Below are 24,669 nucleotides of genomic sequence, written 5' to 3'. Positions count from 1 at the left end.
ATTAGTCCCACGTCAAAAAACAACAATATTTCGTATATGATCTCAGCAGATTGAACATCTCCTATGGGAGACGTATGGTATGGAATACTGGGTCCCAGATTTAGAGGATCGGTGAGTCTCGCGTACTGTCATTCTCTACTTTTATTGGACAAAAATATATACACAAACCCAAAGATCCTCCCAATCGTATAACAGGTCTACCTAGCAATCTAACACAGCGAAATGCTACCCCACAATGAAGGGAACCACCAAGACTCACAACAGTGATGTTCTATTGTGAACCTCTCCTTGCGTGGGGTAGCCCATGTTGTACACAGACGCGTTATTAGGTTTTTCATGTATTCATGATCAATATCTCACGAGATGAAGGTTGCAATTTGGGCGAGAGAAGATGATTTTTCCACAATCCACATGCAGTGACGACTGTGTGTACTATTGAGCAAACCAGCTACAGGAGAAGGAAGAACCAAAAAATAAACAAAAAAGAAAAGGAAAGAAAAGGGAGCTAGCTTCACCAAAGCAGCCAAACAAGACCACCCAACAATTCGCCTTCCCAAACATAGCAGAGACTTTTTTCAGCTGAGCTCTCTCTCCCCCTCCTCATGGATTCCCATGTAGCTTTCATGTCTCCAACTTGGTTCGTCTAGAGATGCTCACCAGTCATCATCTCTTATTAGCTTCCATGTATATGCACCACTTCTTCTAAAGAAGCTCCTACCCACCATATATAATAAGCCATCTCTTCTTTTACGGCTCCATCGGCCGACCTGATCAGGGTCACAGGTGGAAGTGCAATGGAACAAGGGCGGTACTGGATGTGGACGAAGAGAAAACAGTGTGTGGGGTCTCATCTTCCACCGTCCACGACCTCTTTGTACAACGATTCATGGGAAGAACAAGCCTTTGCAGAAGACTCAGCTGGACATCTTGGAGGGTGCATATGGCCCCCAAGATCTTATACTTGCAGCTTCTGTAGGAGAGAATTTAGGTCTGCTCAAGCTCTAGGAGGTCACATGAACGTCCATAGGAGGGACAGAGCTAGGCTCAAACAATCTCCTCCAACTCCCCACGATGAAATTCTTTATCATCACCACCAGAATCATTACCCTAATCATCAGAACCCCTGTACATCCTTGGGTGTTCAATACCCTTCTCAGCTTTGCACTTTGGTTTACAGTCCTAACCCTAACTCTAACCCAGGTGCTATAGCATCACCTCTGTCACCTTCTAGGGTTTCGGCCCCGTCTACTCAAGAGAATTGCAGCGAACAGGCCTTGGTTTCTCCTTCTTATACTTCTCCTATCACTCAAGAACACCGAAAGAGTTCCCTTTTGTCTCCCCCATCATCGTGGTCGGACACTGTTGCTGTTAGGGTTCTTTCTCTCTCGGATGCGGCAAAGATTGATGGAGAGAAAAAACCCAAGACGCAAGAATCAGGATGCCATGTTCTGGGGGATTATGTTAAGCCAGATTTGGCTGTGAGCTTGAATTTGGTTGTCCATCGGGACCGACCATCAGAGTCGGCTGACAAAGAAGAGGAGGCTAATAGTAGGAAGAGAAGGAGAACCGATGCATCAACGTTGCCTTTCCTTCTCCAACCAAGTTCAGTTGATATACACCATATTCAATCGGAAGTAGTTGCTGTTCGCCCGGGCTCCATGGAGGACTTAGATCTTGAGCTAAGGCTCGGCGATCGGCCTAAGGTGAAGTAGAATTGCAAAACTCATGGGTTTAAATATATATATATATATATATTACTTGTTCATTGTGTTCGTAATTTCTTCTTCAGTTCTTCTCCATACATACACTTGTTATTTTTTCTTTATTTCTTCATCTTCTTCTTTATCTTTCCATTTTCTTTGGTTCTCTTTGCATATGCCTTTGACCTTATGGCCAAGGTCGCTTTGCTTGCCTTACTCTTAAGTCCTTCCAAGTTTGCTGGTTGTAACAATAATAACCATATGGAAAATCACATAATAGAATGAAAAGTTCTTTTTCATCAACAAAATCTCAAGTTACCGCACCTGTTGTCTCTACATCTTAATGTATTCTATTTCGATCTATACTCAATTATCCATTTGGTAGGTTTCACAAAACCCAAAAGGTGATTCAATTTAGGAAGGTAAGAGATGAAGGTTGATGATGATCTCTATTGCCTTGTGGATATACTCTTGTAGTGCAAACATTCTGCCCTATTCCCTAAAGAAATTAAAAGTGATACTTGGGAGCTGGGAACCACATTGATGAGAGCTGGTTCATAAATCTAAGTTTAGAATTGCTGGGCCTGGGGTGAAATAGTTGGGGATAGATGCTGGAACATGTCTGATATCATCTACACTCTATACTCTCACAAGTGGAGATCAAGTTGGCAATTGCTGTGAGAAGATGGTAAGAGAGAGAAGATGGCTGGGTCAGTCTCTGCAAGAGTTCAGTAAACTGTAAACTGTAATAGTAAGGCTCAGGTTGGTGACGATATGAGCATGTGTGTGGGTTTTATGGGTGGGAAGAAACGACTGACTGAAAACTGCATGGGACAACGTGAGCTCTTTTCCACGCTCTGTAGCTCACTGACATTCTATCAGTACATCTAAAGTCTAAACAAATCCAGAGAGATGGGTTTCTAACCACGTATAAAGCCAGATACATTACAACATTGATTCCCTTTTCTTTGCTTTGTATATTGTATTTGATAATTATCATCGTCACCGAATGACCACATGCATCTTTTTTACAACACTATATATTCATTTTTATATAGCTAGTAGAAGAGACACTGGCTAGAGAGAGTATCTCCACTCTGCACTTCTCCACAAAAATCCACACGCTTCCCTACTCTTCCTCTACTTTTTACTCCTCCTCAAAGGAGAGCATCAAAAGCGCCACCAACTGCGCTGAATCCATGGATTTTAAGTATTATCCGAGACGAGACGACCCTCTTTTAATCCCAGACAGAATATTACAGAATATTATCAAAGGCGCTTTCTACGCGTCTTTTGTTTCTTCTTCTGTACTTATTATTTGTTAATACCCCTATCGACGGGGAACCCGAGACGTTCCAAAAATATATACCAGGAAGGCAGGAAAATAATACTAAATACCCTACCCAGACAAAACCCTAGCTACCCTATTCGTAGCTAGTCCTGTAGCCAGTAGCCTCCCGTTGATGTCGAAGGTTCGGTGCAGGATATAGAGCGATCATTCAGTGTTGTTTCTCTTCGATCGCGTCTTTACAAGGAAGATTGATGGTGAAGATGTAACATCGATCACGTTTGACTTTTATGGGTCTGCACTCTGCAGACCAACAAAGAGCTGTAAATGAAGGGTTATTATGTTATACCTGACAAATATTTCCATAATTAGAAGGTTGGGAGTGGGAACTGAAGATGGTTTTAATGTTGTGAGAGTTACTTTGGAAGTCGATTGATCGATCGGTTTTTGTTTCAATTCCGACGTGATATAACAAGTGTTAATAGGGGAAGATGAGATTGTTTGCTTTGGTTTCTACGAAGTGCTACATCCGTGTAAGAAGGCTTAATAGTGATTGGTTGGGTTTTGTCTTTGTTCAGGGTTACGTTGTTGAATTGGGTTGGTTTTCTCAAGTAACAGGTAGCCAGGACTGATGAGTGCAGAGACGCCTGTGTGAGGTTTTAGAGCTGTGACAGATGTGCACATGGGCATCTAATGTCGTTTCTTTGTTTCTTTAAGAGTTATGGAATTCAGTAAGGGAATGAATACTTATTCTCGCTTGTGTGCGTTTCTTTGTTTAATTCATTTTGAGATTCCAAAGTATTGATATATTAATGAAAACCCTAAACAAAATTCTAGAGTATTTGCTTTTGGATTTTTTTAATTTGATTCTTTATTAGTTTTAAAACTTTTGACAACTCAGGGTATATTTGCATGGGAATTCCTCTCTGACGAGCTCAAAAGAAAAATGAAAAATGGCTCCACACACAGTCCTCTCTCTCTCTCTCTCTCTTACAGAACTTACAACACACACACATGCACAATTACATTAACGAGCACCATCAGGAATGCCATAAAGCTCTGTTGTATGACCCCGATTGGTTCAATGGTTCATATATTAATGAAATTCAGAGAAGAAAGTACCACAACAAATTTGTACTGACGAATCTTGGCCTAGCTGGGTGTGATCAGGTAGTGAGTTAAGTTAAACACAATTAGCACTTTATAAGAGAGCTAGGTAAGAAACAAGGCATCTTAGGGTACTGTTTGTGGAGCTTTTATTCATGGCCTTTTTTGATACTATGGTAATATCATGAAATCACCTCAATGTGGTTTTTCTTGCTTTTAAAAAGCACAAATATATATAATATCTAAAATGCAACTGTTGCCCAGATGTTATAAAAAATTGTCCAAATGAAGTTATTAAAGATTTTCAGAAAATGGAATCATTTTCAAAATTACCCAACTGTGGTACATGATTCATTCTGCCTCTGAGTTCAATTGCTGTGTAGAAGTAGGATCTTATGATTCGCTTCCAAACAGGCTATTTGAGGAACCATTTAGGGTTTTCTCTTAAATATGGTTCTCAAAAAAAAAAAAGGATTGGTGTTTCTCTACTTTATTAGTACTTTCCTGATGAGAAATAACACAACGCCACAACGGTGAGAACGGCACTGAATGCCAAACGAACCTTGAAATAATGTAAGTGGGACAACGATTCCGAAATCAGTAGAGGAAGCAAAAGAAGAAAGTTAATGGTACTTAGGTAGGTCCTTAAAAAATATGTGCCCACGAAAGAAAGGGGGAAATATTTCTTTCTTTGACGAGTTTTCTTCCCTAACAAAATAATGCTCATGTCTCCTCAATAAAAACCAAGTTTTCTTCACCATAAAAAAAAAGATGTTCATGACATCTCTTCCTCACATCCTTAAACTTTCATTAGTCTAGATTTTTTAGCACGACGATTACAAATAAAAATTGTTCTGGTGTAATTTGCATGGGAATGCAAGTAGGATAAAGTGTAAATCTAGTTTGCTTTTTTCTTTAGATTTGACCTTGTGTTTATTTGTAAAAAGTAATATATAAAGTAAAAATGTAAGATAGTGTGGTCCCACCTTATATGGAAGAGAATGGATAGGTAGGAAGAGGGTGTTATTTGTTTGGGAGTGACGTAGGAAGCAAGTTGGTGTGGTCCCAATTTTATATGAGAAAATTGAAGATTTGAGGTAGGAGGATGGTGGTGCAAATTTTGTATCAATTTGAGATATAAAATTTACACCGCTAATGAGTGCAAATAAGACAAAAAAGGTATAAATTTTGCATCAAGCATAAGTTCAAATCGTAGTTACAAGTAAGGTTCAAAATATCGATACGCCCTATGTATCAGTAGGGGCGTATCAGTACTTAAACTACCACGCTTTTATATTCTTTTAATTTTTTAATTTGGTTTTTGGGCATATTTTTCAATCAAAACTTTTATTAAAAAAGAATGGTTCCCGAAACCCCTTTAAAAAGGTGTATCATGAAGCCACCGATATGATATGATGCAATACTGAACCAGATGCATGGATCAGAAATGGATGCAATACGGGTGAGTTTTCACCCGTATCAAAATTTTGACCCTTTGGTACAAACAAATGGATGCAATGCTGAACCAGATGCAAAATTTGAATCTGTTTCAGATTTGCACTGCAACCAAACGCAGCCTAATGTACATTTGTCTCTATGTAATTAAAAAGGGTGGAAATAAATGTTTTCACCATTAGAAAGAGGTAGGAATATAACTGAAACCCTGTAGATTGAAAAGCTTCACATCCATGAATGGGAGAGCAAATAAATGTTTTCACCATTAGAAAGAGGCAGGAATATAACTGAAACTCTGTAGATTGAAAAGTTTCACTTCCACGAATGGGAGAGCAAATAAATGTTTTCACCAGGGCTCACTTTGCTTGCATTGTGAATTTCATTCCTATTGGTCTAAATGAATGGGAGTGCAAATAGGCTGAGCATAACATAAATTCTCATTTACTTTTGCTTTCCACTTAATTTTGTGTGTTATTTGTTTGTTAGAAGTAAAATGATGTTGTCCCTACCTTATAATGTGAAAGAGAAAAGAGAAAGGACCTAGGAGGAGGGTTGTTTGTTTGGGAGTGGCTAGGAAGCAAATTGATCTGGTCCCCACGTCATATGCGAGAGGATTGAGGTAGGACGAATGTGGTGCCAGTTTTGCACCATTAGTTGATTTATGTAAAAATTTTGCATTGCTATTAAATGCAAATGGCACAAAATACAAATTTCATATAAGGTAGAAGTGCAAATCATCATTACAAACAAATAGATGCAAAATTTGTATATTTTTCAGATTTATACTTCTAATAAACAAAGCTTAAGGCTCAGTTTGGAAGGAGCACGAATACAACATACAAAACAATACAAGATATAAAGTTTTTCACCCTACATATTTGTATTTGTAAGGCTCAGTTTGGGAGGAGTACAAATATAAATACATACAAAATATTACAAAATACAAGGTTTTGCACTCTACATATTTGTACTTGTGCTCATAGGCTCAGTTTAGAAAGAGTACAAATGCAAATATGTACATCGTAAATATATACAAAAAATATAAAATATAAAATTTTGCACTCTACATATTTACATTTGTACTCCTTCCAATTAGCCTAAGGCTCAGTTTGAAAGGAGTACAAATACATAAAAATTAATACAAATATAAGACTTTGCTCCCTATATATTTGTATTTGTACTCGTTCCAAACAGAGCCTAAGGAACGAATTTTATGCCTTTGATCAATTATTTAAACCAATGCATTCATTCATGATTCCCTCAGTTTGTATTTGTACTCCCCACTAACGAAGTTTTTTTTTTTTTTTTTTTTTTTTCTTGTCAATATATAAAATGTCTGTAAGAAAGTACGAAATGTTCTTCATTCATTTTCTTCTTACATTTTCTTTGACTTTCTTAAACTCTCATCAACCAAATTAAGGGAGCTTCAGTGATCTCAGGGTTGAAGTCTATTTAATTTGCTGAGAGAATTCCAGGAGAGCTTGTGTGAAGACCCAAAACAGATTTAATCCTAGGTAATATATTTAAATCTGCTATCAAATTCAGTTTTCTACATAAAGTTTTTAAAACTGAATTGGACAACGAACTGGTCACGGATCTGGTTCTTGGGTCGAATGATTTAACTGTTCAAACCAAATAATAGCCCGTTCTGACAAAAAAATTAAAAAGAAATGGCCAAATCATTGAACAGTTCGAATGGTTCAACCGCCTAAATCAATGATTTACTGACCAAATCAACAGTTTTGACAAAATAAAGATTCTGGGGGAAAACGGACCTGACCAATTCCCGGTTTTTCCGGTCCGGACTGGTTTTGAAAACCACGCAATTGAAACTTAGGCATGCATCATTTGGTGTAAAACACTAGTGCTTCTTTTGGAAGTATTTTGAGAAAAAAAAATGCTTCCAAAGAACAAAAATACTATTTGTGCTTTCTGCTGCCCATCTCCCAAAAGCACTTTCAGTCATAATAACCAACTATGTTTATTGAAGTTTATATAAAGTTTTTGCTAAAACAAACAGTAATTAAGTTGTTGATTCTGATGCAACAACTGCACCAGGGGCGTAAGAATTACGAGGGGCCATGGCCCCACGGCTTAATGAATCCAAAATAAAGGTCGGAGACAAGACGAACAATGTTATATGAAATTGGGGTCTTGTACAACTTTTTCGTTCCAATGACTGACATCGCAAGAAACATATCCACGTAAATGATCAAAAGGTTTGTTTCGTGATCGATGATGGGCTTACTTCAAGTCAGAAAGAATATGTCGATCTGTTCAAACTCCCTTCCCCACTTGGCCTTTCAGCCCAATTTTCTTCTTGTCAACAATATCAGAAACTATTAGTACACGGGGATTAGTAACTTTCTTGTCAAGTTTTCGACTCCTCAATATATACTTTAAAGCTATGACTTATGACTTGATTTTTTTTTCTTCCTTTTCTTTTTCCTGGGGTCATATCTATAAAAACAGATATCGAATCAAACAGCATTCTTATTCGACAATGAAAGCTTAGAAACTGATGAAGACGTATGAGCCTACTACTTAATTGAGCGAAATTCAGCGGCCAACATTTGACGAGTTGGAAGATCTGGGGCCGAGCACTGTTTCTGTATAGTCAGTCCTCTATTTGTTTTTTTTTTTTTTATTTATCATTGTAATGCTCTGATTCCCTCTTCGGACTACTTGCTTTGTATCGAATATTTATTTGATTAGACTGTGTAATCTTAGTGTTCAGTGCTTTATAGATTCAACAGAAAAAGTCGCTCCTGACTAGTGACTAGTTATATTATATGCTCCGTCAATCGAAAGCTTAATTGACAAAGATTCATTGGGAATAAAGAGTAGAGTTAATGCACAAATTTAAGGAATTTCAAATTATTTCAGGGTGGAAAAAAGTAACAGTGTATATTAACATGACTAGATTAGTTGACCATGGCAAACTTGTTTTCTTGGATAGAAGCGATTTCAGATCACATTCAAGGAAACAATTTTTGTTTTTGGCAAAATGGGAAGAAACTAGCACAAAATGTCATCAATTTCCATATCTTGGGGTGCCATTAATTTTCTGTAATGTCCTTGCATCTGCATAGACAGGAACTTGAAACGTTCTTTCAATTGGAGATGATAAATTGCATACTTTATAGAGTAAGGCATCCTCTGATAACAGCTGAAGTAGCCAAACTGAATGACTTATTGTTTGAAAGATAAATCACTTGAATATTTTATTTTTAATCTATTGAAAGACAAATCAATAACTTATTCAGTTCAGCCACTTCGACCTTTACCAAAAAGCGCATGAATTCTGATGAAAACCCACCTGATTCGTTACCATTTTTATGATGTCGGTTTATTAGTTATTTTGTTGTAAGTTTTATTTTTCCGATATCATATCTTTCTTATATCATAGTCGAATCCTTTTTATATTAAAAATTTAAAATATTAATTAACGGTAAGGGTGTAAGTAGGACGCCCGATTTGAAGAGTACACAGCATTAGGCCCGGGAAGATTTTTCGGACAGGGCCCATTAAAATTTTAACAATTCCTGAACCCAATCCCACCCAAATTACACCCCTAACTAGGGGATTGTGGATATCTCTGTGTGTTATTCGTGTGCGACTATGAGATTCGTTGGCATTAGCCTTTAGATGTGTGTTATGTCTATCGGTCCCAACTTTTAAAAGGTATAAAACATGTGGTGGAGATCTACCCCTATCCAATCAATTAATAAATATTCATTTGGATCCTAAATAAACAGTAAATGCAAAAGTTGTATAGTGAACAATTCTCTCATCTGATGAGACAATATTCTTGTCTTTATGGAAACTTTCTTTTTTTCTGCAAAGCAAAGGAAGGAAATAGGGCACTGAAGCGTAGATATATGCACTTGCCGATAGAGCACATTACATATACAAGGAATGATGGCATCAAGGGCTTGACTTTCGAAGAAATCTGAATATTCATGAAAATGAATATGGATCGATTCGGTTCGGCCGGACACAGGTGTTGGGGTCGGTAGAGCACCAATAAGGACGGATGTTCGTGCTACAAGTTGTCAATGTTTTGTTTACAGTCAGCATGTTTGAGCGAGACGCTTTGGATCCATTTTCACTTGAAAAGATCAGAGCCTCATCACCCTCACCAGCCAATTTGATGCAACTCCTCTTTGAAAAAGTAAAATATTTGTATGGGGATTCTTTTGCACTCGTGTCAAACCACGCATTCATTGGCAGTAAGTAGTCCCTTCACTTGCAGCCGCAGGTTATGCGCTACCACTATCAATATGTCACGCCACCAGAGGGAATGAATCAAATAAAGAAGGTGAGACTATGCTGTTGCGACCTTTTGCCGAACACCTGGCTGTGAATAGTCTGGGTCCATGTATGTCAAGGCTCTGGGAGTAGGGGTGCAATTTGGGCGGTCTCAACCCGAGGTTGGACCAATTTGGTCCGATATTTTATATAGGATGGGCTTAGATTTTTTGTTATCAGGTTAGGTTCTGACACAAGACTTTGCATATATAAACATATTTATTTAATATATATATATATATATATATATTATGTGTGTATGTATTTATAATTTTAGAATAGATTAATTGACCAATTTAAACTTAGCCTGATCCCAAAACCAGCCAGAATGCATCAACTTAAACTGCAGGTTAGTCTCAGGTTAAAAAGGTTGGGCTTGACCTCGGATTCAGGTCTTAACCCAAATTTTAAGTTTGGACTCAGATTGACCATAAATCTGACCCACTAGCTGTAACTCTTTAAGCGCTGGTGCTTGTACTTTGTTCAAGTATTTTTTCTTCATTGTCCCTTGCTGGTCTTTTTATTTCATAAAAATCTTTACTGTGCAATTCCATATAAAAAGAAATAAATACTTGTATCCGTGGGCCTAACCTGAAATACAAGGCCTGGGCCCTGGGCCTAGATATTGATGGTGCACAATCCGGCGGCCGGTCTTAATTGTCAACGATTTTGTCTCTGAACTGAGTAGTAGGGAACTTGAAACGGAGAAGATGAGGAAGCTCCGGGGAGAACCCGGTATAAAGGCTCCGAACCTCAAGTTAGAATCCTTCAAAGGCGAGATAAAACCAGATAGCGCAAAGTTTGCATACCTCTTCTTTCGGGGGTGGAAAGCCTTTTATAACCACCTCACGCACTAACTCCTAGACTTCTGTCAAGTCGGGTATGATTACTTCCGTGCTTCTGCCAGTTCGGGTGTCATCACCTCTGCTGGGGCAGAACCGTCACTGCTCTTTTTGTCGGAGCCGTTTCTATAACTGGAGATGGCGGTGGCAGGTGACGGTGGCAGGTGGCCGTTGAAGTGCGGCCATCAAGCGTCAGATCCCAAGTTAGTCAGGTGTGCCGCCCCTAGATACGGACTCCCTCGGTGCCAGGTACGGTGTGGTTTGTCCAGTTCGATGCTCTGGAGGCGAAGTGCTGGAGCGGTGTGCGAGGCGAAGTCTTTCGGATAGGGGAGTGTCCCGAACTGCCATGAGGCGGGCCAGTTCGGGTCATTGCTTTGTGTGGCTCGGGCCAAAGGGAGAGTTCGGGCTCCTCGTAGGGAGTTCGAGCTCTTAGTAGGGAGGTCGGGCTCCTCGTAGGGAGTTCGAGCTCTTAGTAGGGAGGTCGGGCTCCTCTTAGGGAGTTCGGGCTCCTCGTAGGGAGTTCGGGCTCCTCGAAGGGAGTTTGGTCTCCTCGAGGGGAGCCCGGACTGCTGGTTTCTTCCCTTTGGTGTTTGCACCCTGGGTACGCTGCTTCAAGTGCCGAGCTACTTGTTTTTTGCCACGTGGCGTGATTGCGAGGCTGGGCCAAATCTTCCTTCATCAATTGCCCCCCACTCCTCGTGCTAAGGGTCTTGCCCTGGCGCAGGGAGTTCGCAAGGCGTCAGGTAGATTTGCCCTACACTTTGAATCATGGTTCTGACGGCGCGAGGTGCGTTGTCAGGGTTCCTTGGGTTTCTTCAAGCATCCAAAAGGCGGGAAGCGTGCTGGCCTGCCTAAACGCTGATAGATGTGGCGGCACATGCTTTATTTTGAAATTTCAAAAAGGCGCGCCACTTGGGAGGCGCAATAGCGGGCGTCTTTTCAAATTTGAAAAGACATGCCGCTGCCGCTTTTATTAAGGAGACGTGCGCTGGCGTTCCGTCAGTTTCGAAAAGACGTGTGCCGGCGTTCTGTCAGTTTTAGAAAGACGTGCGCCAATCACGTCTCGGTCTCAGGGGACGTGCAGTCAGTGCGGTTGTGGGCTGTCGGATTGGCTTTGATCTAAGCCGTTGCTTTTCGGTCACTGTGAGTATAAATAGCGGGGGGGGGGGGGGGGGGACCCCAGTCGCTGTCACTTATGTATTTCTTTTGAGCTCGCGTCCGAGTTTCAGCTCGCATCCGAGTTTCAGCTCGCATCCAGTTCACGTCCAGGTTTCTTCAATTCGCGTTCAAGGCTCGTCCGAGCTCCTGTGGTCTACAGCCTTTTTTCGGGTGAGTACTTTCCTGGATCCCATCTCACTCCCCGATGTCTAGCTCAGATAGTCTTTCCAGCGGGTCTGATGCAAGTTCTACGAACCGAGTAGCATCCCCTGATAGCCCAAGCGAGCCGGAGGTAGAGCTCGAGGAAGAGTTCGAACTCGTAGGCCGAGGCGCTTCGGGCAGTTTGGCGTCCACCTCTCGTCGGGGTTGGATGTTAGACAAGTTTTGTCCTTCGACCATGACGCCTGAGGGGCTCTAATCCCTCATTACCTACTATAACTTGCCTGGGGAGTACGCCTATTTCATACCTTCGGTTAGCTTTCCTTGGGAACATGGTCCTGATGAGATCGTGACATTCCGGGAGCAGCTCGCCGTGGGGCTGCGATTGCCTTTTCATCCCCTCCTTATCGAAGTCTTGAACCACTTCGGCGTGACGGTTGGCAAGCTTCACCCGAACTCCATTCGAAATTTGGTGGGGATAATCTCCTTATTTTGCGAAGAGAGCTTTCCTTTGAACTTGGAGATTTTTTCCTCAATCTTGATGCTTAAGAAGCAAGCGGGTCCCCTCCCCGGGCGTAGGCGGGCATACTACCTGTCTCCTCGCCCGGGCTTTAAGCTTTTACATGAACTCCCCAACAAGGTCCCAGCATGGAAGCGTGACTATTTCGGGGTGCGAAGATTGCTTGGTTGGCCGTTTTAGACCGGGTGGGGGATGGCCGCTCCTGACTGTAACTTGGTTAACCACGAGCTGGGAATCACTACAGATAACTACGTGTCTTGCTCCGACCTTGTGTGCTAGGTTCAGCCCGGCTATCAGTGCCTCGTACTCCGCCTTGCTGTTGGATGCCACGAACTCAAAGCGTAGTGCGTATTGCAATTTTGTTCCGCTCAGGCCGCGTAGCACTATTCCAGCCCCCCTGCCCTGCTGGTTCGAGGAGCCATCTACGTGAAGGATCCAGGGCTCCTCATCCCAGTTCGCGTTTGGCCTAACCAGGAGAGATGCTACATTGACTGCTACTTCACGGGGTTCGGACTTTATTGGCTTGGGAGATCTGAGCTCGCCCGAACTGGGGATCTCGGGCTCGACTAGCTCGGGGGCTTCGAGGCTAAACGTGCACTCGGCGATAAAATCTGCCACAGCTTGGGCCTTAATAGCAGTTTTTGGCTTGTACTGGAGGTCATACTCGCTGAGTTCGATGGCCCATTTCGTCAGTTGACCGAAAACCTCGGGTTTGAGTAAAACTTGCCTTAGAGGTTTGTCAGTCAGGACGATGACAGTGTGAGCCTAGAAGTACGGACGGAGTTTCCGAGCTACTATCACTAGTGCGTATGCTAGCTTTTTTATCTGCGGGTACCTTGTCTCTGCTCCCTGCAAAATTTTACTAACATAATAGATGGGTCGTTGGACCCGGTCTGCTTCTTTTATTAGTACCGAACTGACCACCTCGTCGCTTGCCGAGAGGTACAGTTCTAAGACTTCGCCCTCCTTGGGTCGGTCTAAGGTTGGCACACTAGCAAGGTAACTTTTTAGCTCGTCAAATGCGAGCTGGCAGTCTTGGGTCTATTCGAACCCTTTGCCTTTGATTGCTTTGAAGAAGGGTAGGCAGTGGTCTGCTGATTTGGACATGAAGCGGCTTAGAGCGGCTATGCGGCCGTTTAGCCTCTGAACTTCTTTTACTTTTCGGGGTGGTCTCATATATCTAGGATGGCTTTTATCTTGTCCGGGTTGGCCTCAATGCCACGCCGGTTGACAATGTACCCTAGGAATTTGCTCGAGGTGACACCGAAGACACATTTGTTAGGGTTCAGCTTCATGCTAAATTGACGCAGGATTTGGAAGACAGAATCTAAGTCTTGTACTAATTCTTGTGAAAACTGTGTCTTGACGACCATGTCGTCTACATAACATTCTATCTTCGTGCCAATTAAGGGCCGAAACAGCCTATTTACAAGTCTTTGGAAGGTTGCCCCGACATTTTTTAATCCGAAGGGCATGACCTTGTAGTAGTACAGGCCGAACTTGGTTATGAAGTTGGTTTTTTCCTCATCGGATTGGTCCATCCTGATTTGGTTGTAGCCTGAGTAGGCGTCTAGGAAGCTTAGCAACTCATGTCCCGAGGTCGCGTCCACTAGGTGGTCAATCCTGGGGAGGGGGAAGCAATCTTTCGGGCAAGCTCGGTTCAGGTCGGTGTAGTCGACTCACATGCGCCACTTGCCATTTGCCTTTTTCACCAGCACTAGGTTGGCTACCCAACTTGGGTAATGGACTTCCCTTATGAAGTCTGCTGTGAGGAGTTTCTCGACCTCCTCATCAACCGCCCTCCAGCGCTCTGGGGCTAAGTTGCGTTTCTTCTGTCTAACTGGTCTGACTACAGGGTCAGTATTAAGTTTGTGAGTTATCAGGCCGGGGCTAATACCGGGCATGTCGGCCGCGGACTAGGCAAAAATATCTAAATTTTGAAGTAAAAAACTCACCAGTTCAGTTCGTAGGGGTTCCTCGACGGAAGCACCGATCTGTAGTGTGCAAGCTGGGTCTATAGCCGAAGCCGGGACTGCGACCGTTTCCTTTGTGGGCGAAGCTCGTCCCTCACCTTGCTCCGCAGGGTGCTCTAGTTCGAGGTCGTTGGCGACCTTGGTTTTTCCCTTTAGGGCGGCAACATAACACTTGCGGGACTCGATCTGATCGTCCCACGCTACCCCCACACCGAAGTCTGTAGGGAACTTCATGGCCAAATAATAGGTGGAGACCACCACCTGCAGGATATGCTTGATTGGCCGTCCTATTATGGCATTGTATGGGGAGGGGGTCGCAACCACCAGGAAATCATGGTTGAGTCTGACCGCACAAGGCCATGTGCCGACTTCCACAGGTACTGTTATTTTTCTGAGGGGCCTGACTTCCTCTTCGCTGAAACCCACCAGAGGAGTGTTCGCGGGCTTCAGCTCGCTCCTCTGTAACTGTAGCTGGTCAAATGCTGATTTGAAGAGGATGTCTGTTAAGCTGCCCGAATCTACGAGTACGTGTCTGACCTCGAAGTCGCTGATCCTTAGTTTAATGATGAGCGCGTCATCGTGGGGGTAGTGGACCCCTCGCGCGTCGTCTTCCGTGAAGAAGATTGGTTCTTCGGTCTTCGGTCTTTTTGGGGGGTTCCGTTCCTCGAGGGCCACTTCGCAAACTGAAGTCCGGGCTGCTGCCGAGGTGCACCCTGCTACCACCGAACCTCCCACAATTACATGGATGGTTCCCCGAACTGGCCTCTCTTTCGGAGGCTGTCGCTGCAACGGTTCGGCATGTCTGCTGCTAGATTCGGGGACATCCTTTTCGTGCTCCCCTTGCCGACCTGCCTTATTGTTATGCTGTACAAAATTTCTTAAGTATCCATGACGGATGAGCCCCTCTATCTCGTCCCGGAGATTATTACACTGTTCGGTACTATGACCGTGGTTTCTATGGAAACTACAATACAAATTCTTATTTCTCTCGTTCGGATTTCCCTTTAGGCGAGGTGGTCACTTAACGTATGGGGCGTCCTTGATTGTCATTAAGATCTCGGTCCACCTCGTGTTTAACGGTGTGTAATCCGTCTGAACTGCTAGGGGAGCCCGAAACGACTGGTTCGGCTTCGGCTCTCGGGCCGGGTTTTTCCTGTCGACTGGGTTGGAGGGCTCGCCTTCCCTCTTTCTTTTCTCATTCCCGTTTTCGGTTCGTTTGTTGATTTCTTCCTCTGTCCTCTTGAACTTGTCCGCGAGCTTGAGGAATTCGGCCACGGTTGCAGGCTGGTTAGCTACCTTGTGCCACTTGAACTCTTTGTGCGTTACTCCTCTCTTGGCCGCCGCGAGCTGCACCGCGGGGTCTAATCGTGGTATCTATAAGCATGCTTCATTGAATCACTTAATGTAGCCCCTGATGGATTCTCCTTCCCTCTGGACTACTCCGAAGATGCTTTCATCTGTTCTGGGGCACCGTTTTCTGGTGACAAAGTGTGCGGTGAAGACCTGCATGAACTGGGCCCAACATTTTATCGACCCGGGGGCTAGGTTCCTGTACCAAGTGCGGGCTACCCCCCTGAAGGTGGTGGTGAAGGCCACGCACATGCACGATTCACTGGCCCTGGCGAGATGCATTTGGGACTGGAAAGCGTCAACGTGGTCATTGGGGTCGAAGGACCCATCATACTTGTCCAAAGGTGGGAGCTTGAAATCCCTGGGCAAGGGGACTACCAGGAGTTCTGACGCGAGGGGGGAAGAAACTGAGAGAACCGAGGCAGCTCCTACCTCGTCCGAACTCGTCTCTTCCTTGCCTCTGAGCTCTGACAGGACACGGGTGGCAGTTCGGCGACTTTGCCGACGCCTTCGTTGTTGAGTGGGCCTGATACTGGTGTTGTTGGCCTCTGTGTTGCCAAGCTCGATGGGCCCGGAATGCTGGTAGTCTGCTACCAGGGCGCCGAATCGGTTTTCCGTGAGCGGGAACTCGGGCTTGGAGCGCCGAGGTGCCGATCTTGCGGGCGAGGTTCACGACCCACCTGCGAGCTGCGAGGCGGGGATGATTTTTCTCTCTCTTCGGCCTAGGGACGAGGCCTGGCTGTTAGGGGGGTTCTGGGGCCGGGAGGCCTTTCCCTGGTGGGGGCGTCCATCCTGTGGGGAGGCCTTAACCGGCCTTGGAGCAGGGTGCCGAGGTGGAAGTGGTGGTTGGTTCAGCGGCAGTTGGGGGAACTACTGTTGATAGTGATACTGGGAGATGTTGTGCAGTACTTGGTGCTGATGAAGCTGGTGTTGCTGGAACTGTTGCATTTGGGCTTGCATTGCCCGCATGCACTGCATCAGGTCGTCCAACCGGTTTTGGCTAGCTACCAGGGGGACGACTGTTGGTTCAGTGAATGTTGTATCAATCGGGGGAGGAAAGGGGATGCTCATGGCAGGAAGGTTTGCGGGCGCCACTGCTTGTGGCGCATTCAAGCTGGGGATCCCATCCGCCGAGAGGGGGATGGTGAATTGTCCAACGCATACTACGGGGACTTGAGGTTGTTCCCCGGTGGTGTTTGTCTCCGTGCCACGTCCGGCGTTGCTGGAAGAAGCCATTAGTGTTGGGTTTTTTGAAGAAAAGAGGTTATGAGAGTTTGGAGGGAGGCTTTTTGAACCGTATCCCACAGACGACGCCAATTGATGGTGTGCAATCTGGCCTGTCTTAGCTGTCAACAACCTTGCCTCTGAACTAAGTAGCAGGGAACCTGAAACGGAGAAGATGATGAAGCTCCGGGGAGAACCCGGTATAAAGGCTCCGAAGCTCAAGTTAGAATCCTTCAAAGGCGAGATAAAACCAGATAGCGCAAAGTTTGCATACCTCTTCTTTGGGGGGTGGAGAGCCTTTTATAACCACCTCGCGCACTCACTCCTAGACTTCTGTCAGGTCGGGTATGATTACTTCCGTGCTTCTGCCAGTTTGGGTGTCATCACCTCTGCTGGGGCAGAACCGTCATTGCTCTTTTTTTCGGAGCCGTCTCTGTAACTGGAGATGGCGGTGGTAGGTGGCCGTTGAAGTGTGGCCGTCAAGCGTCAAATCCCAAGTCAGTCAAGTGCGCCGCCCCTGGATAAGGACTCCCTCGGTGTCAGGTACGGTGTGGTTTGTCCAGTTCGATGCTCTGGAGGCGAAGTGCTGGAGCGGTGTGCAAGGCGAAGTCTTTCGAAGTGTCCCGAACTGCCATGAGGCAGGCCAGTTCGGGTCACTGCTTTGTGTGGCTTGGGCCAAAGGGAGAGTTTGGGCTCCTCGTAGGGAGTTCGAGCTCTTAGTAGGGAGGTCGGGCTCCTCTTAGGGAGTTTGGGCTCCTCGTAGGGAGTTCGAGCTCTTAGTAGGGAGGTCGGGCTCCTCTTAGGGAGTTCGGGCTTTCCTCATAGGGAGTTCGGGCTCCTCGAAGGGAGTTCGATCTCCTCGAGGGGAGCTCGGACTGCTGATTTCTTCCCTTTGGTGTTTGCACCCTAGGTATGCTGCTTCAAATGCCGAACTACCTGTTTTTTACCACGTGGCGTAATTGCGAGACCGGGCCAAATCTTCCTTCATCAGATATCTTTTCAGATTTCTTGGCGAAGCGGGGCCCAGATTGTAGGATTCGCATGGTTCGGCCACTTTTTAATTCATCCTGGAACAGATTTAGCAAAATGTAAATCGTTTCAGCCTACAATCAGCAAAATAAAGGCAGTATCAGTTATTTACAACCCCGGTATGTCACAATTTTTCAGACTGGCCTGGAATGCACACTGGCCCAACCTGTTATTTACAACCCCAAAATTCAGACTGACTGCCCCGAGTCCCCAATGGGCTGGCCCCGAGTCCTGACCGAGCCTAAGGCCCCTCTGAGTCTCTGACACCCAATTAAAGGGTGCAAGTCAGGTTTTCTGATTTGAATTTCAACTACATCAGGTTCGTTCGGATGCAGGCTCTGACTCATTCAAAATTTCACACTGTCAACCTAATCCAATCCCAAGTTGCACGCTTGCACCCGGTTTTGCAAGGCTTACTGCTCGTCAGACCTGCATATCGGCCGGGCTGGGCATGCGTATGAGGCTTGATGACTGGGACAGGAGAGAAGGACAAGTCCGTTTGTAACCTATGCCAAGTCTTGGAAAATTGCTACCTGTAATCCGTGTCTATTCAAAGGATGTTTCGATCTGTGTTGCCACTTGTCCCATTTTTAAGAACCAGGACCCACTTCCAATGGGTCCCATCAACAACATTGACTTTGCCAAAAAAGCCAGCGTGTTCAGAGGATTTTTTTGTTTTTTTTATTAACTGTAGAATTCCCTTAGCTTTAAGTAAAACCTTTTCTTGTCGTCCAGTTAAATGCACTAAAAATAAGATGGCCATCAGCCCATAGTTAATTTTCTTCTAATGTTGGTAATTTCGCAACTGATGAGATCAGCACAGCCTCAAGTGGAGGCCCAGACCCACCTACTCGTATTGTGTCACCAGATCCAAGATTTGGCTCTTCTCAGTTTTCAAATACTGAATCAAAACCACTCTTTCATCGGGACCCAAGTCCAAAAGTCCAAGTCGGTCCTGGGGCTAAAACACATCACCGACAAAAAGACATTTGGCCTTCTCTTTATCTTTCATTAGAAAGAGAAACTCTTGGCTTTGCGCTGTTTTTTTATTTGTTTTAGGGGACTAAGTTGGTTTGTTTTCTTTATGAGTCACAATTTATGTGGTAAGCCTTTCAGCCATTTGATTTAGATTAGGTTTTTTTTTATTTATTTATTCAGAAAGTTAATATGATTTTCTTTGTTATTAAGGCTGTGTTTGCTTGCAGTGCAATTTTATTTGTTCTTGTATAAATGCATGGGAGTGAAAATGAAAAAAAAGTGCAAATTTTTGTTTAATTTTATTTTGGGATTTATTATATTTTGCTTAATTTACTTCATTTGTATTATAATTGAACAAAATAAGATAAAATTTAAAAGAAAAATAGGTTACACTCAAATCATTTGCATTGCAACCAAATACAGCCTAAAGAATTTAGTTGCATCACAACCACACAGCCTAAAGAATTTGAGCTACCTTTTCAATTCGAACTAAACTACCCTAGATGTAGGGCTGTTCATAAGAAGACCCAACCCGACCAAACCGATCAACCTGGACCAATTCAACCCGAGTCGGTCGGGTTTTCTTCAGCATCGGTCAGTTTTGGGATATAAAAAATCATAAATCAATGATTCAGTTCCTATTTAGTAGTTAGTTCCTAATTAGTAGTTACAACCTACTTGGTTCCTACTTAACTAAGTTGTCTCTATCCTAGTTACAACCTACTTAACTAAGTTGTCTCTCAAACTCTACTCCTTCCACAACTGGATCCATGGATGGGCCACAAAACATTAAGGAAATGTTGGTTTCCTTTGGGAATGTGGAGGCAGAAATGAACACTTGAACAGCAATTAAGTCACCACTAAGTAGAGCCGAAACCGATCCAAACCAATTCAAACATTAATAAACCGACCCAACCCGACCCATAAACAGTTCTACCTAGATGTATTTTTTTATCTTGAATTAAAACTTATTTTTTTTAAGACCAACCCACTTGGATTGCTTCATTGGATTAAGGAGAAAACGTCCCATTGGATTTCTTGATTTAATATAGATATTATGGGGCAACTTACATGTAGCAAATTTTAGAAGTCTTAGAGCTGGGTTTTTAATTGACTTAGGAAATTTGGTTGGGTTAATCCTCTGGGATGGATTTCTTATGATACCAATATAATTTAGTCCATTTTTGTATGAATACAGCTTAGTCATGTGTATGGAGAGATTTTCTATATGTGTGTATTCATACATATATAAACCAATAAGTATGCAAATATATGATATTATGTTATGTATGTATTAACAGATTTATACAAAATACATTTCAATATCAACTGAAAAATTATTTGATAGATTATTAGTTAGTATAAAGTTTTTAATATTATTTATAAACCTTAGAACCAAGTTAATTCCTTTTTACTTATAAGATTATATTTGCTTATACAATATTAATCATAAGGGGGCCAATTAAACATAATGAGTCAAAATCCTGAATTTAATTAATTTGAAGATTTGAGGCATAAACCTCGTAGTCATTTATAAGATAACTAAGATGATTAGACATCAACTTCTCATTCTATTCTTCCTTTGAATTCTTTTAAGCAAGCAACTATACATGTAATGAATATAATTGAAAGTACAGTTAAACGATCATATCTGATGGATTATGTCTCACCCATAAGCAACTAAAACCACCCTGATGTCATTGATTGATCCCCGTCATAAACTATAAACCAGGGATTCCTCAAACCAGCTTCATTTTCCTTCATTTCCCTATGTTTCCATGGATATGTTTCTATTAAGTAGGATTGAGACAAGCCATTTTTATGCTTACCTTTCGGGGTTCATGTAATGAAATCTTGAGTGCTATATTAAAAATATTACTTTGCTGAAAGTATTTCACTAAATGGTGCCAGGTGCATGTAATTGGGATTCGAGAACAAATTTGGGAAAAGAGAGGGGTGTGAGTATATGTTTTTGTTACTTGGCCCTGTTTGTTTATCGGTAAATAAGAGGGGGGAAGTTGGTAAATGGATATCTTTTTCTCATTATCTAATTTTATGGTGTTCTTTTTGCATTAAGCATTGGGTCCCATGATAAAAGGAGTTTTATTTACATTGGTAAAATTTATTCACCTAGGTGGATAAGTAACTTTTTCACCTTGAGTAAAAAAATTATAAAACATGATGTGACAAATTTATCCTTTTTAACATTATCTTTTTATAAGTAAAAAAACTCATTACATTATTTTTGTGGGAATCAAAAGAACATGAATAAGTGAACTTATCTAAGTGTTGCTCAGTAAACATTTACTCTAATAAGTAAATGTTACCCAGAAAAGATTTAATTTAAAAATTTTAAGGTACAAGGCCTTAGGGTTATCTTCTTCTAAAATTATGAAATTAAACTTATTTTGTTTAGTTTTAAACATATAAAATTAAGAGTGATTAATTAAGAAAGATGGCAAACATGTAGGCCTCACCGATTAGGTAGGTTTTCTTAAGATACCAGGAGGGGTGGAACACCTGCTGCTGCTTGTTTGTGAATTGTGGTTGGTCGGTCAAATTGTAGCAGTTATCCAATTAGGTTAAAGAAAATGAAGGTAATTAAAAAATGACTAACAACTTCTTGGTGGTTGGACAGAAACATTTATCCGATTAAGTTAAAGAAGATTTGGAGAGTAAAAATTGACTGAAGCCTGAAAGATCAATCTGACGAGTATAGCAGAGGGAAAGTAACAAAGTGGTTCCTTTTATATATATAGTAGTAGGAACATATTTAGACAATTATAAATTGATTATTAATAAAAGAAAATGGAGATTATGATAACAACTTACAGCTTCACTAGCTTATATTGCTTCACCCAATCTGCTTATGGGGCAATTTTCGGCCTCACAAACTTCACTAGCCAAAAGGGAGAAGCGCGCACACACACAAAAAAAAAAAAAAGCAAAAAACAAAGGCCAACCCCCAAACAAAAGAAACTATACAATCTGCAAAAAAACTCGATCCAAGCAACAAAATAACACCAACCAGCCCCACAAAAAGCTCCAAAGTCTACCCTAATCAAGACCACCTATTCTTGAGACAGAAGAGACCAAAATGAATGGAATTAATCATTCTAAGCTGATTTAGTAACGAACACTGACTTATTTACCTACCATATATTAAAAATCGTTTCAGTGGTTTGTTTTGTTATTTAAATTTCACACTTTTAACAATCATATTATTAGTTCATCAATCTGAATGGTGGGTATACAGATGGTGTGGGAGATGAGGAAGCGGTTGCTTGACCAATATAATTCAAACTCCAAAGGGTCCTCATTTGGTGAGTGGTCTGAATTAACTTCAATTTCGTCCATCCATGAGGCCAAAAATAAAAAGAAAAAGTTCTCGAGTGACATATGCCTGAAATACCAATTCTCCTATTATCAATCATCATCATCATCATGTATATCCAGATATGATGCCTAAAGTGTTTGTTATTCATGAACATCAGCTGATACTAAATTTGGGCGAGGTCAGAAGTATTAATCCAGCAGAGCAAACTATATATATATATATATTCTACCAACAAGTATAGGCAATAGAGAGGAATAATAGAAGAAGACAAATGATGATGATTTGTTCCTCTTTACCAAGGTCTACTGAAGTCTGAAGAGGGGATGGGTATTAATCGATCAGATGACTTGATAAACAGGTGATGTATATATCGCCCTACTTATTCTGATTCGTGGAATAGTTTTAAAGAGTTGGTGTTCCTTCTAATTAGACAGGGATGCATATATATTTCTTACAGTGATAGATCATGATGCTGAAACTGAAAGCAACAGTCAAAGGCGACAATGGTTTAGCAAAATGGAATTTCAATTATATTTCAGGAAATAAAAGAAGGACGGAAGACTATTTCAATTCAGAGTTTTGGACTCAGAAGAGAATTAATACTTAAAACCATTATCGCTTTCCTTGATTACGTTACTGTGTTGTTGTCTGATTCACGATCTGACTGTGATTAGATCACATTACAAAATTGGGTGGGTATTAGACTTTCGTTAATCTACACGTGTCTGGTCTTTTTTTATTCATCTTCTTCTTCTCGGCAAGAAATTAAGCCATAGTAGCGCATCATGGAATTGGAATCCATCTGATTATCAAATTAAAGCGTCACCTCATCGATATTCAATAACAACAACATTGTCTTGTCGCTAAGATCGTACGTCATCAGACGCCATGTCTTCCACGAAACGCATTACCACTCACTGCTAATTATAATTAATGCCAAACACATTCAGATGTTAGCCCACGTAATCTTCTAATCGGACGGTCATGCTTCTCTATTTTCTTCTCCTTTTCCTTTCCTTTATGATATAATATTAATGGGAAGGAAGAAATGAAAGCAATATCTATATATATATATATGTAACAAGACAGTTCACTCATCATGCCTCTCCTTTCATTAAACCCTCTTTAATTTCCTTTTTTTATTTTTTTAATTTTATATAATTATATATTAAACAAATAAAAAAATAAGGTAGGCTTAATTATTTCTAACAACCATTAAGAATGAGGGATTTACTTTTCTAATGTTTGGCCAACTGGCAACATTTTCCCTTACTTTCTCCTAAACTGTCTCCAATTCCTATTTATCTCCTAAATTATCTCTAACTCCTATGTATCTATTAAATTATCTCTAAATTAGAAAAAAGATACTCTCCTAAACTATCTCTAATTCCTATTTATCCTCTCTCCCACTTTTTATCCATATTTATCTAAAGAAAGTGTCAATTAAAAATTTTCACAATTATTTAAATATTATAACGAAATTAAACACTAACTTTTAAAATTTTTATTCAAAACACAAAAATTAATTTTATTAGATTTAATAATATTCATATTATTAGATTTAATATTACGTAACAACATTAAAATAAATAAAACTCAAATAATGAAAATTTTTAAATATTTTACGTATTATTTAAATATTTAAATAACAAAATATTTAACATGACTAAATGTTTATTAAGAATATAAAATATAAATACATGAAAACATAAATATTATTGAAATAGTGGAAGTATATTAATTAACTTAGAGGTATTAAAGCTTTTTATTAGTTATTTATTATATTTTCGTTATAAATATATTTTTCAGCAATTGTGTATTTTCACTATAAATTTTCAATAATTATTGGAAATGAAACTATTGATATTTGTTAGAGATTAAACTATTAATTTAACTAAAATTAGGAGTATTCACTAGGCAATTCACTTCAGGTTAGAGATTAATTCATTGGTTGGCCAAACTGATTTGGTTGGCTTAAGGAGTTGGTCACTCAAAACTGACTAACCATTAGTGAAAACTAAGATTTGGTTAATTAATAAACGTTCAAAATTTTAATGTTTAACATAATTTACATTAATCATTGTAATTTAATAAATTTTCATTAAATTTTTATAACAATTATTTATTCATAATAAGATATTACTAATTGGTGTAATTTACTAATTTCTATAAAATCAACAATTATAGTTAACAGTTATCAAATAATTTAGGAAAACTATTTAACTAATAAATTAAATA

The 24,669-nt window shown here is 41.2% G+C and overlaps 1 protein-coding gene across 2 annotated transcripts; it reads left to right on the top strand.

The window, feature by feature from the left end:
* The first annotated feature begins 478 nt into the window (after window positions 1–478).
* On the top strand, window positions 479–8,137 carry LOC104597112 (zinc finger protein 10-like). 2 transcript variants are annotated; one of them, XM_088898840.1, is made up of 2 exons: window positions 479–1,703; window positions 8,023–8,137. In XM_088898840.1, exons 1-2 carry the CDS (start codon window positions 795–797, stop codon window positions 8,083–8,085), a joined length of 972 nt encoding a protein of 323 aa, XP_088754966.1. In that variant the 5' UTR covers window positions 479–794; the 3' UTR covers window positions 8,086–8,137. The 2 variants fall into 2 exon arrangements, with proteins under 2 accessions (XP_088754966.1, XP_010256822.2); XM_010258520.3 differs by lacking the exon at window positions 8,023–8,137 and adding an exon at window positions 3,567–4,252.
* Window positions 8,138–24,669: the final 16,532 nt, after the last annotated feature.

This window comes from Nelumbo nucifera, chromosome 2, assembly GCF_055504915.1.
Source record: "Nelumbo nucifera cultivar China Antique chromosome 2, China Antique-T2T, whole genome shotgun sequence".
Taxonomy (NCBI): domain Eukaryota; kingdom Viridiplantae; phylum Streptophyta; class Magnoliopsida; order Proteales; family Nelumbonaceae; genus Nelumbo; species Nelumbo nucifera.
Note: the sequence above shows the minus strand (reverse complement) of the source record. Positions and strands in the feature narration are given on the sequence as shown.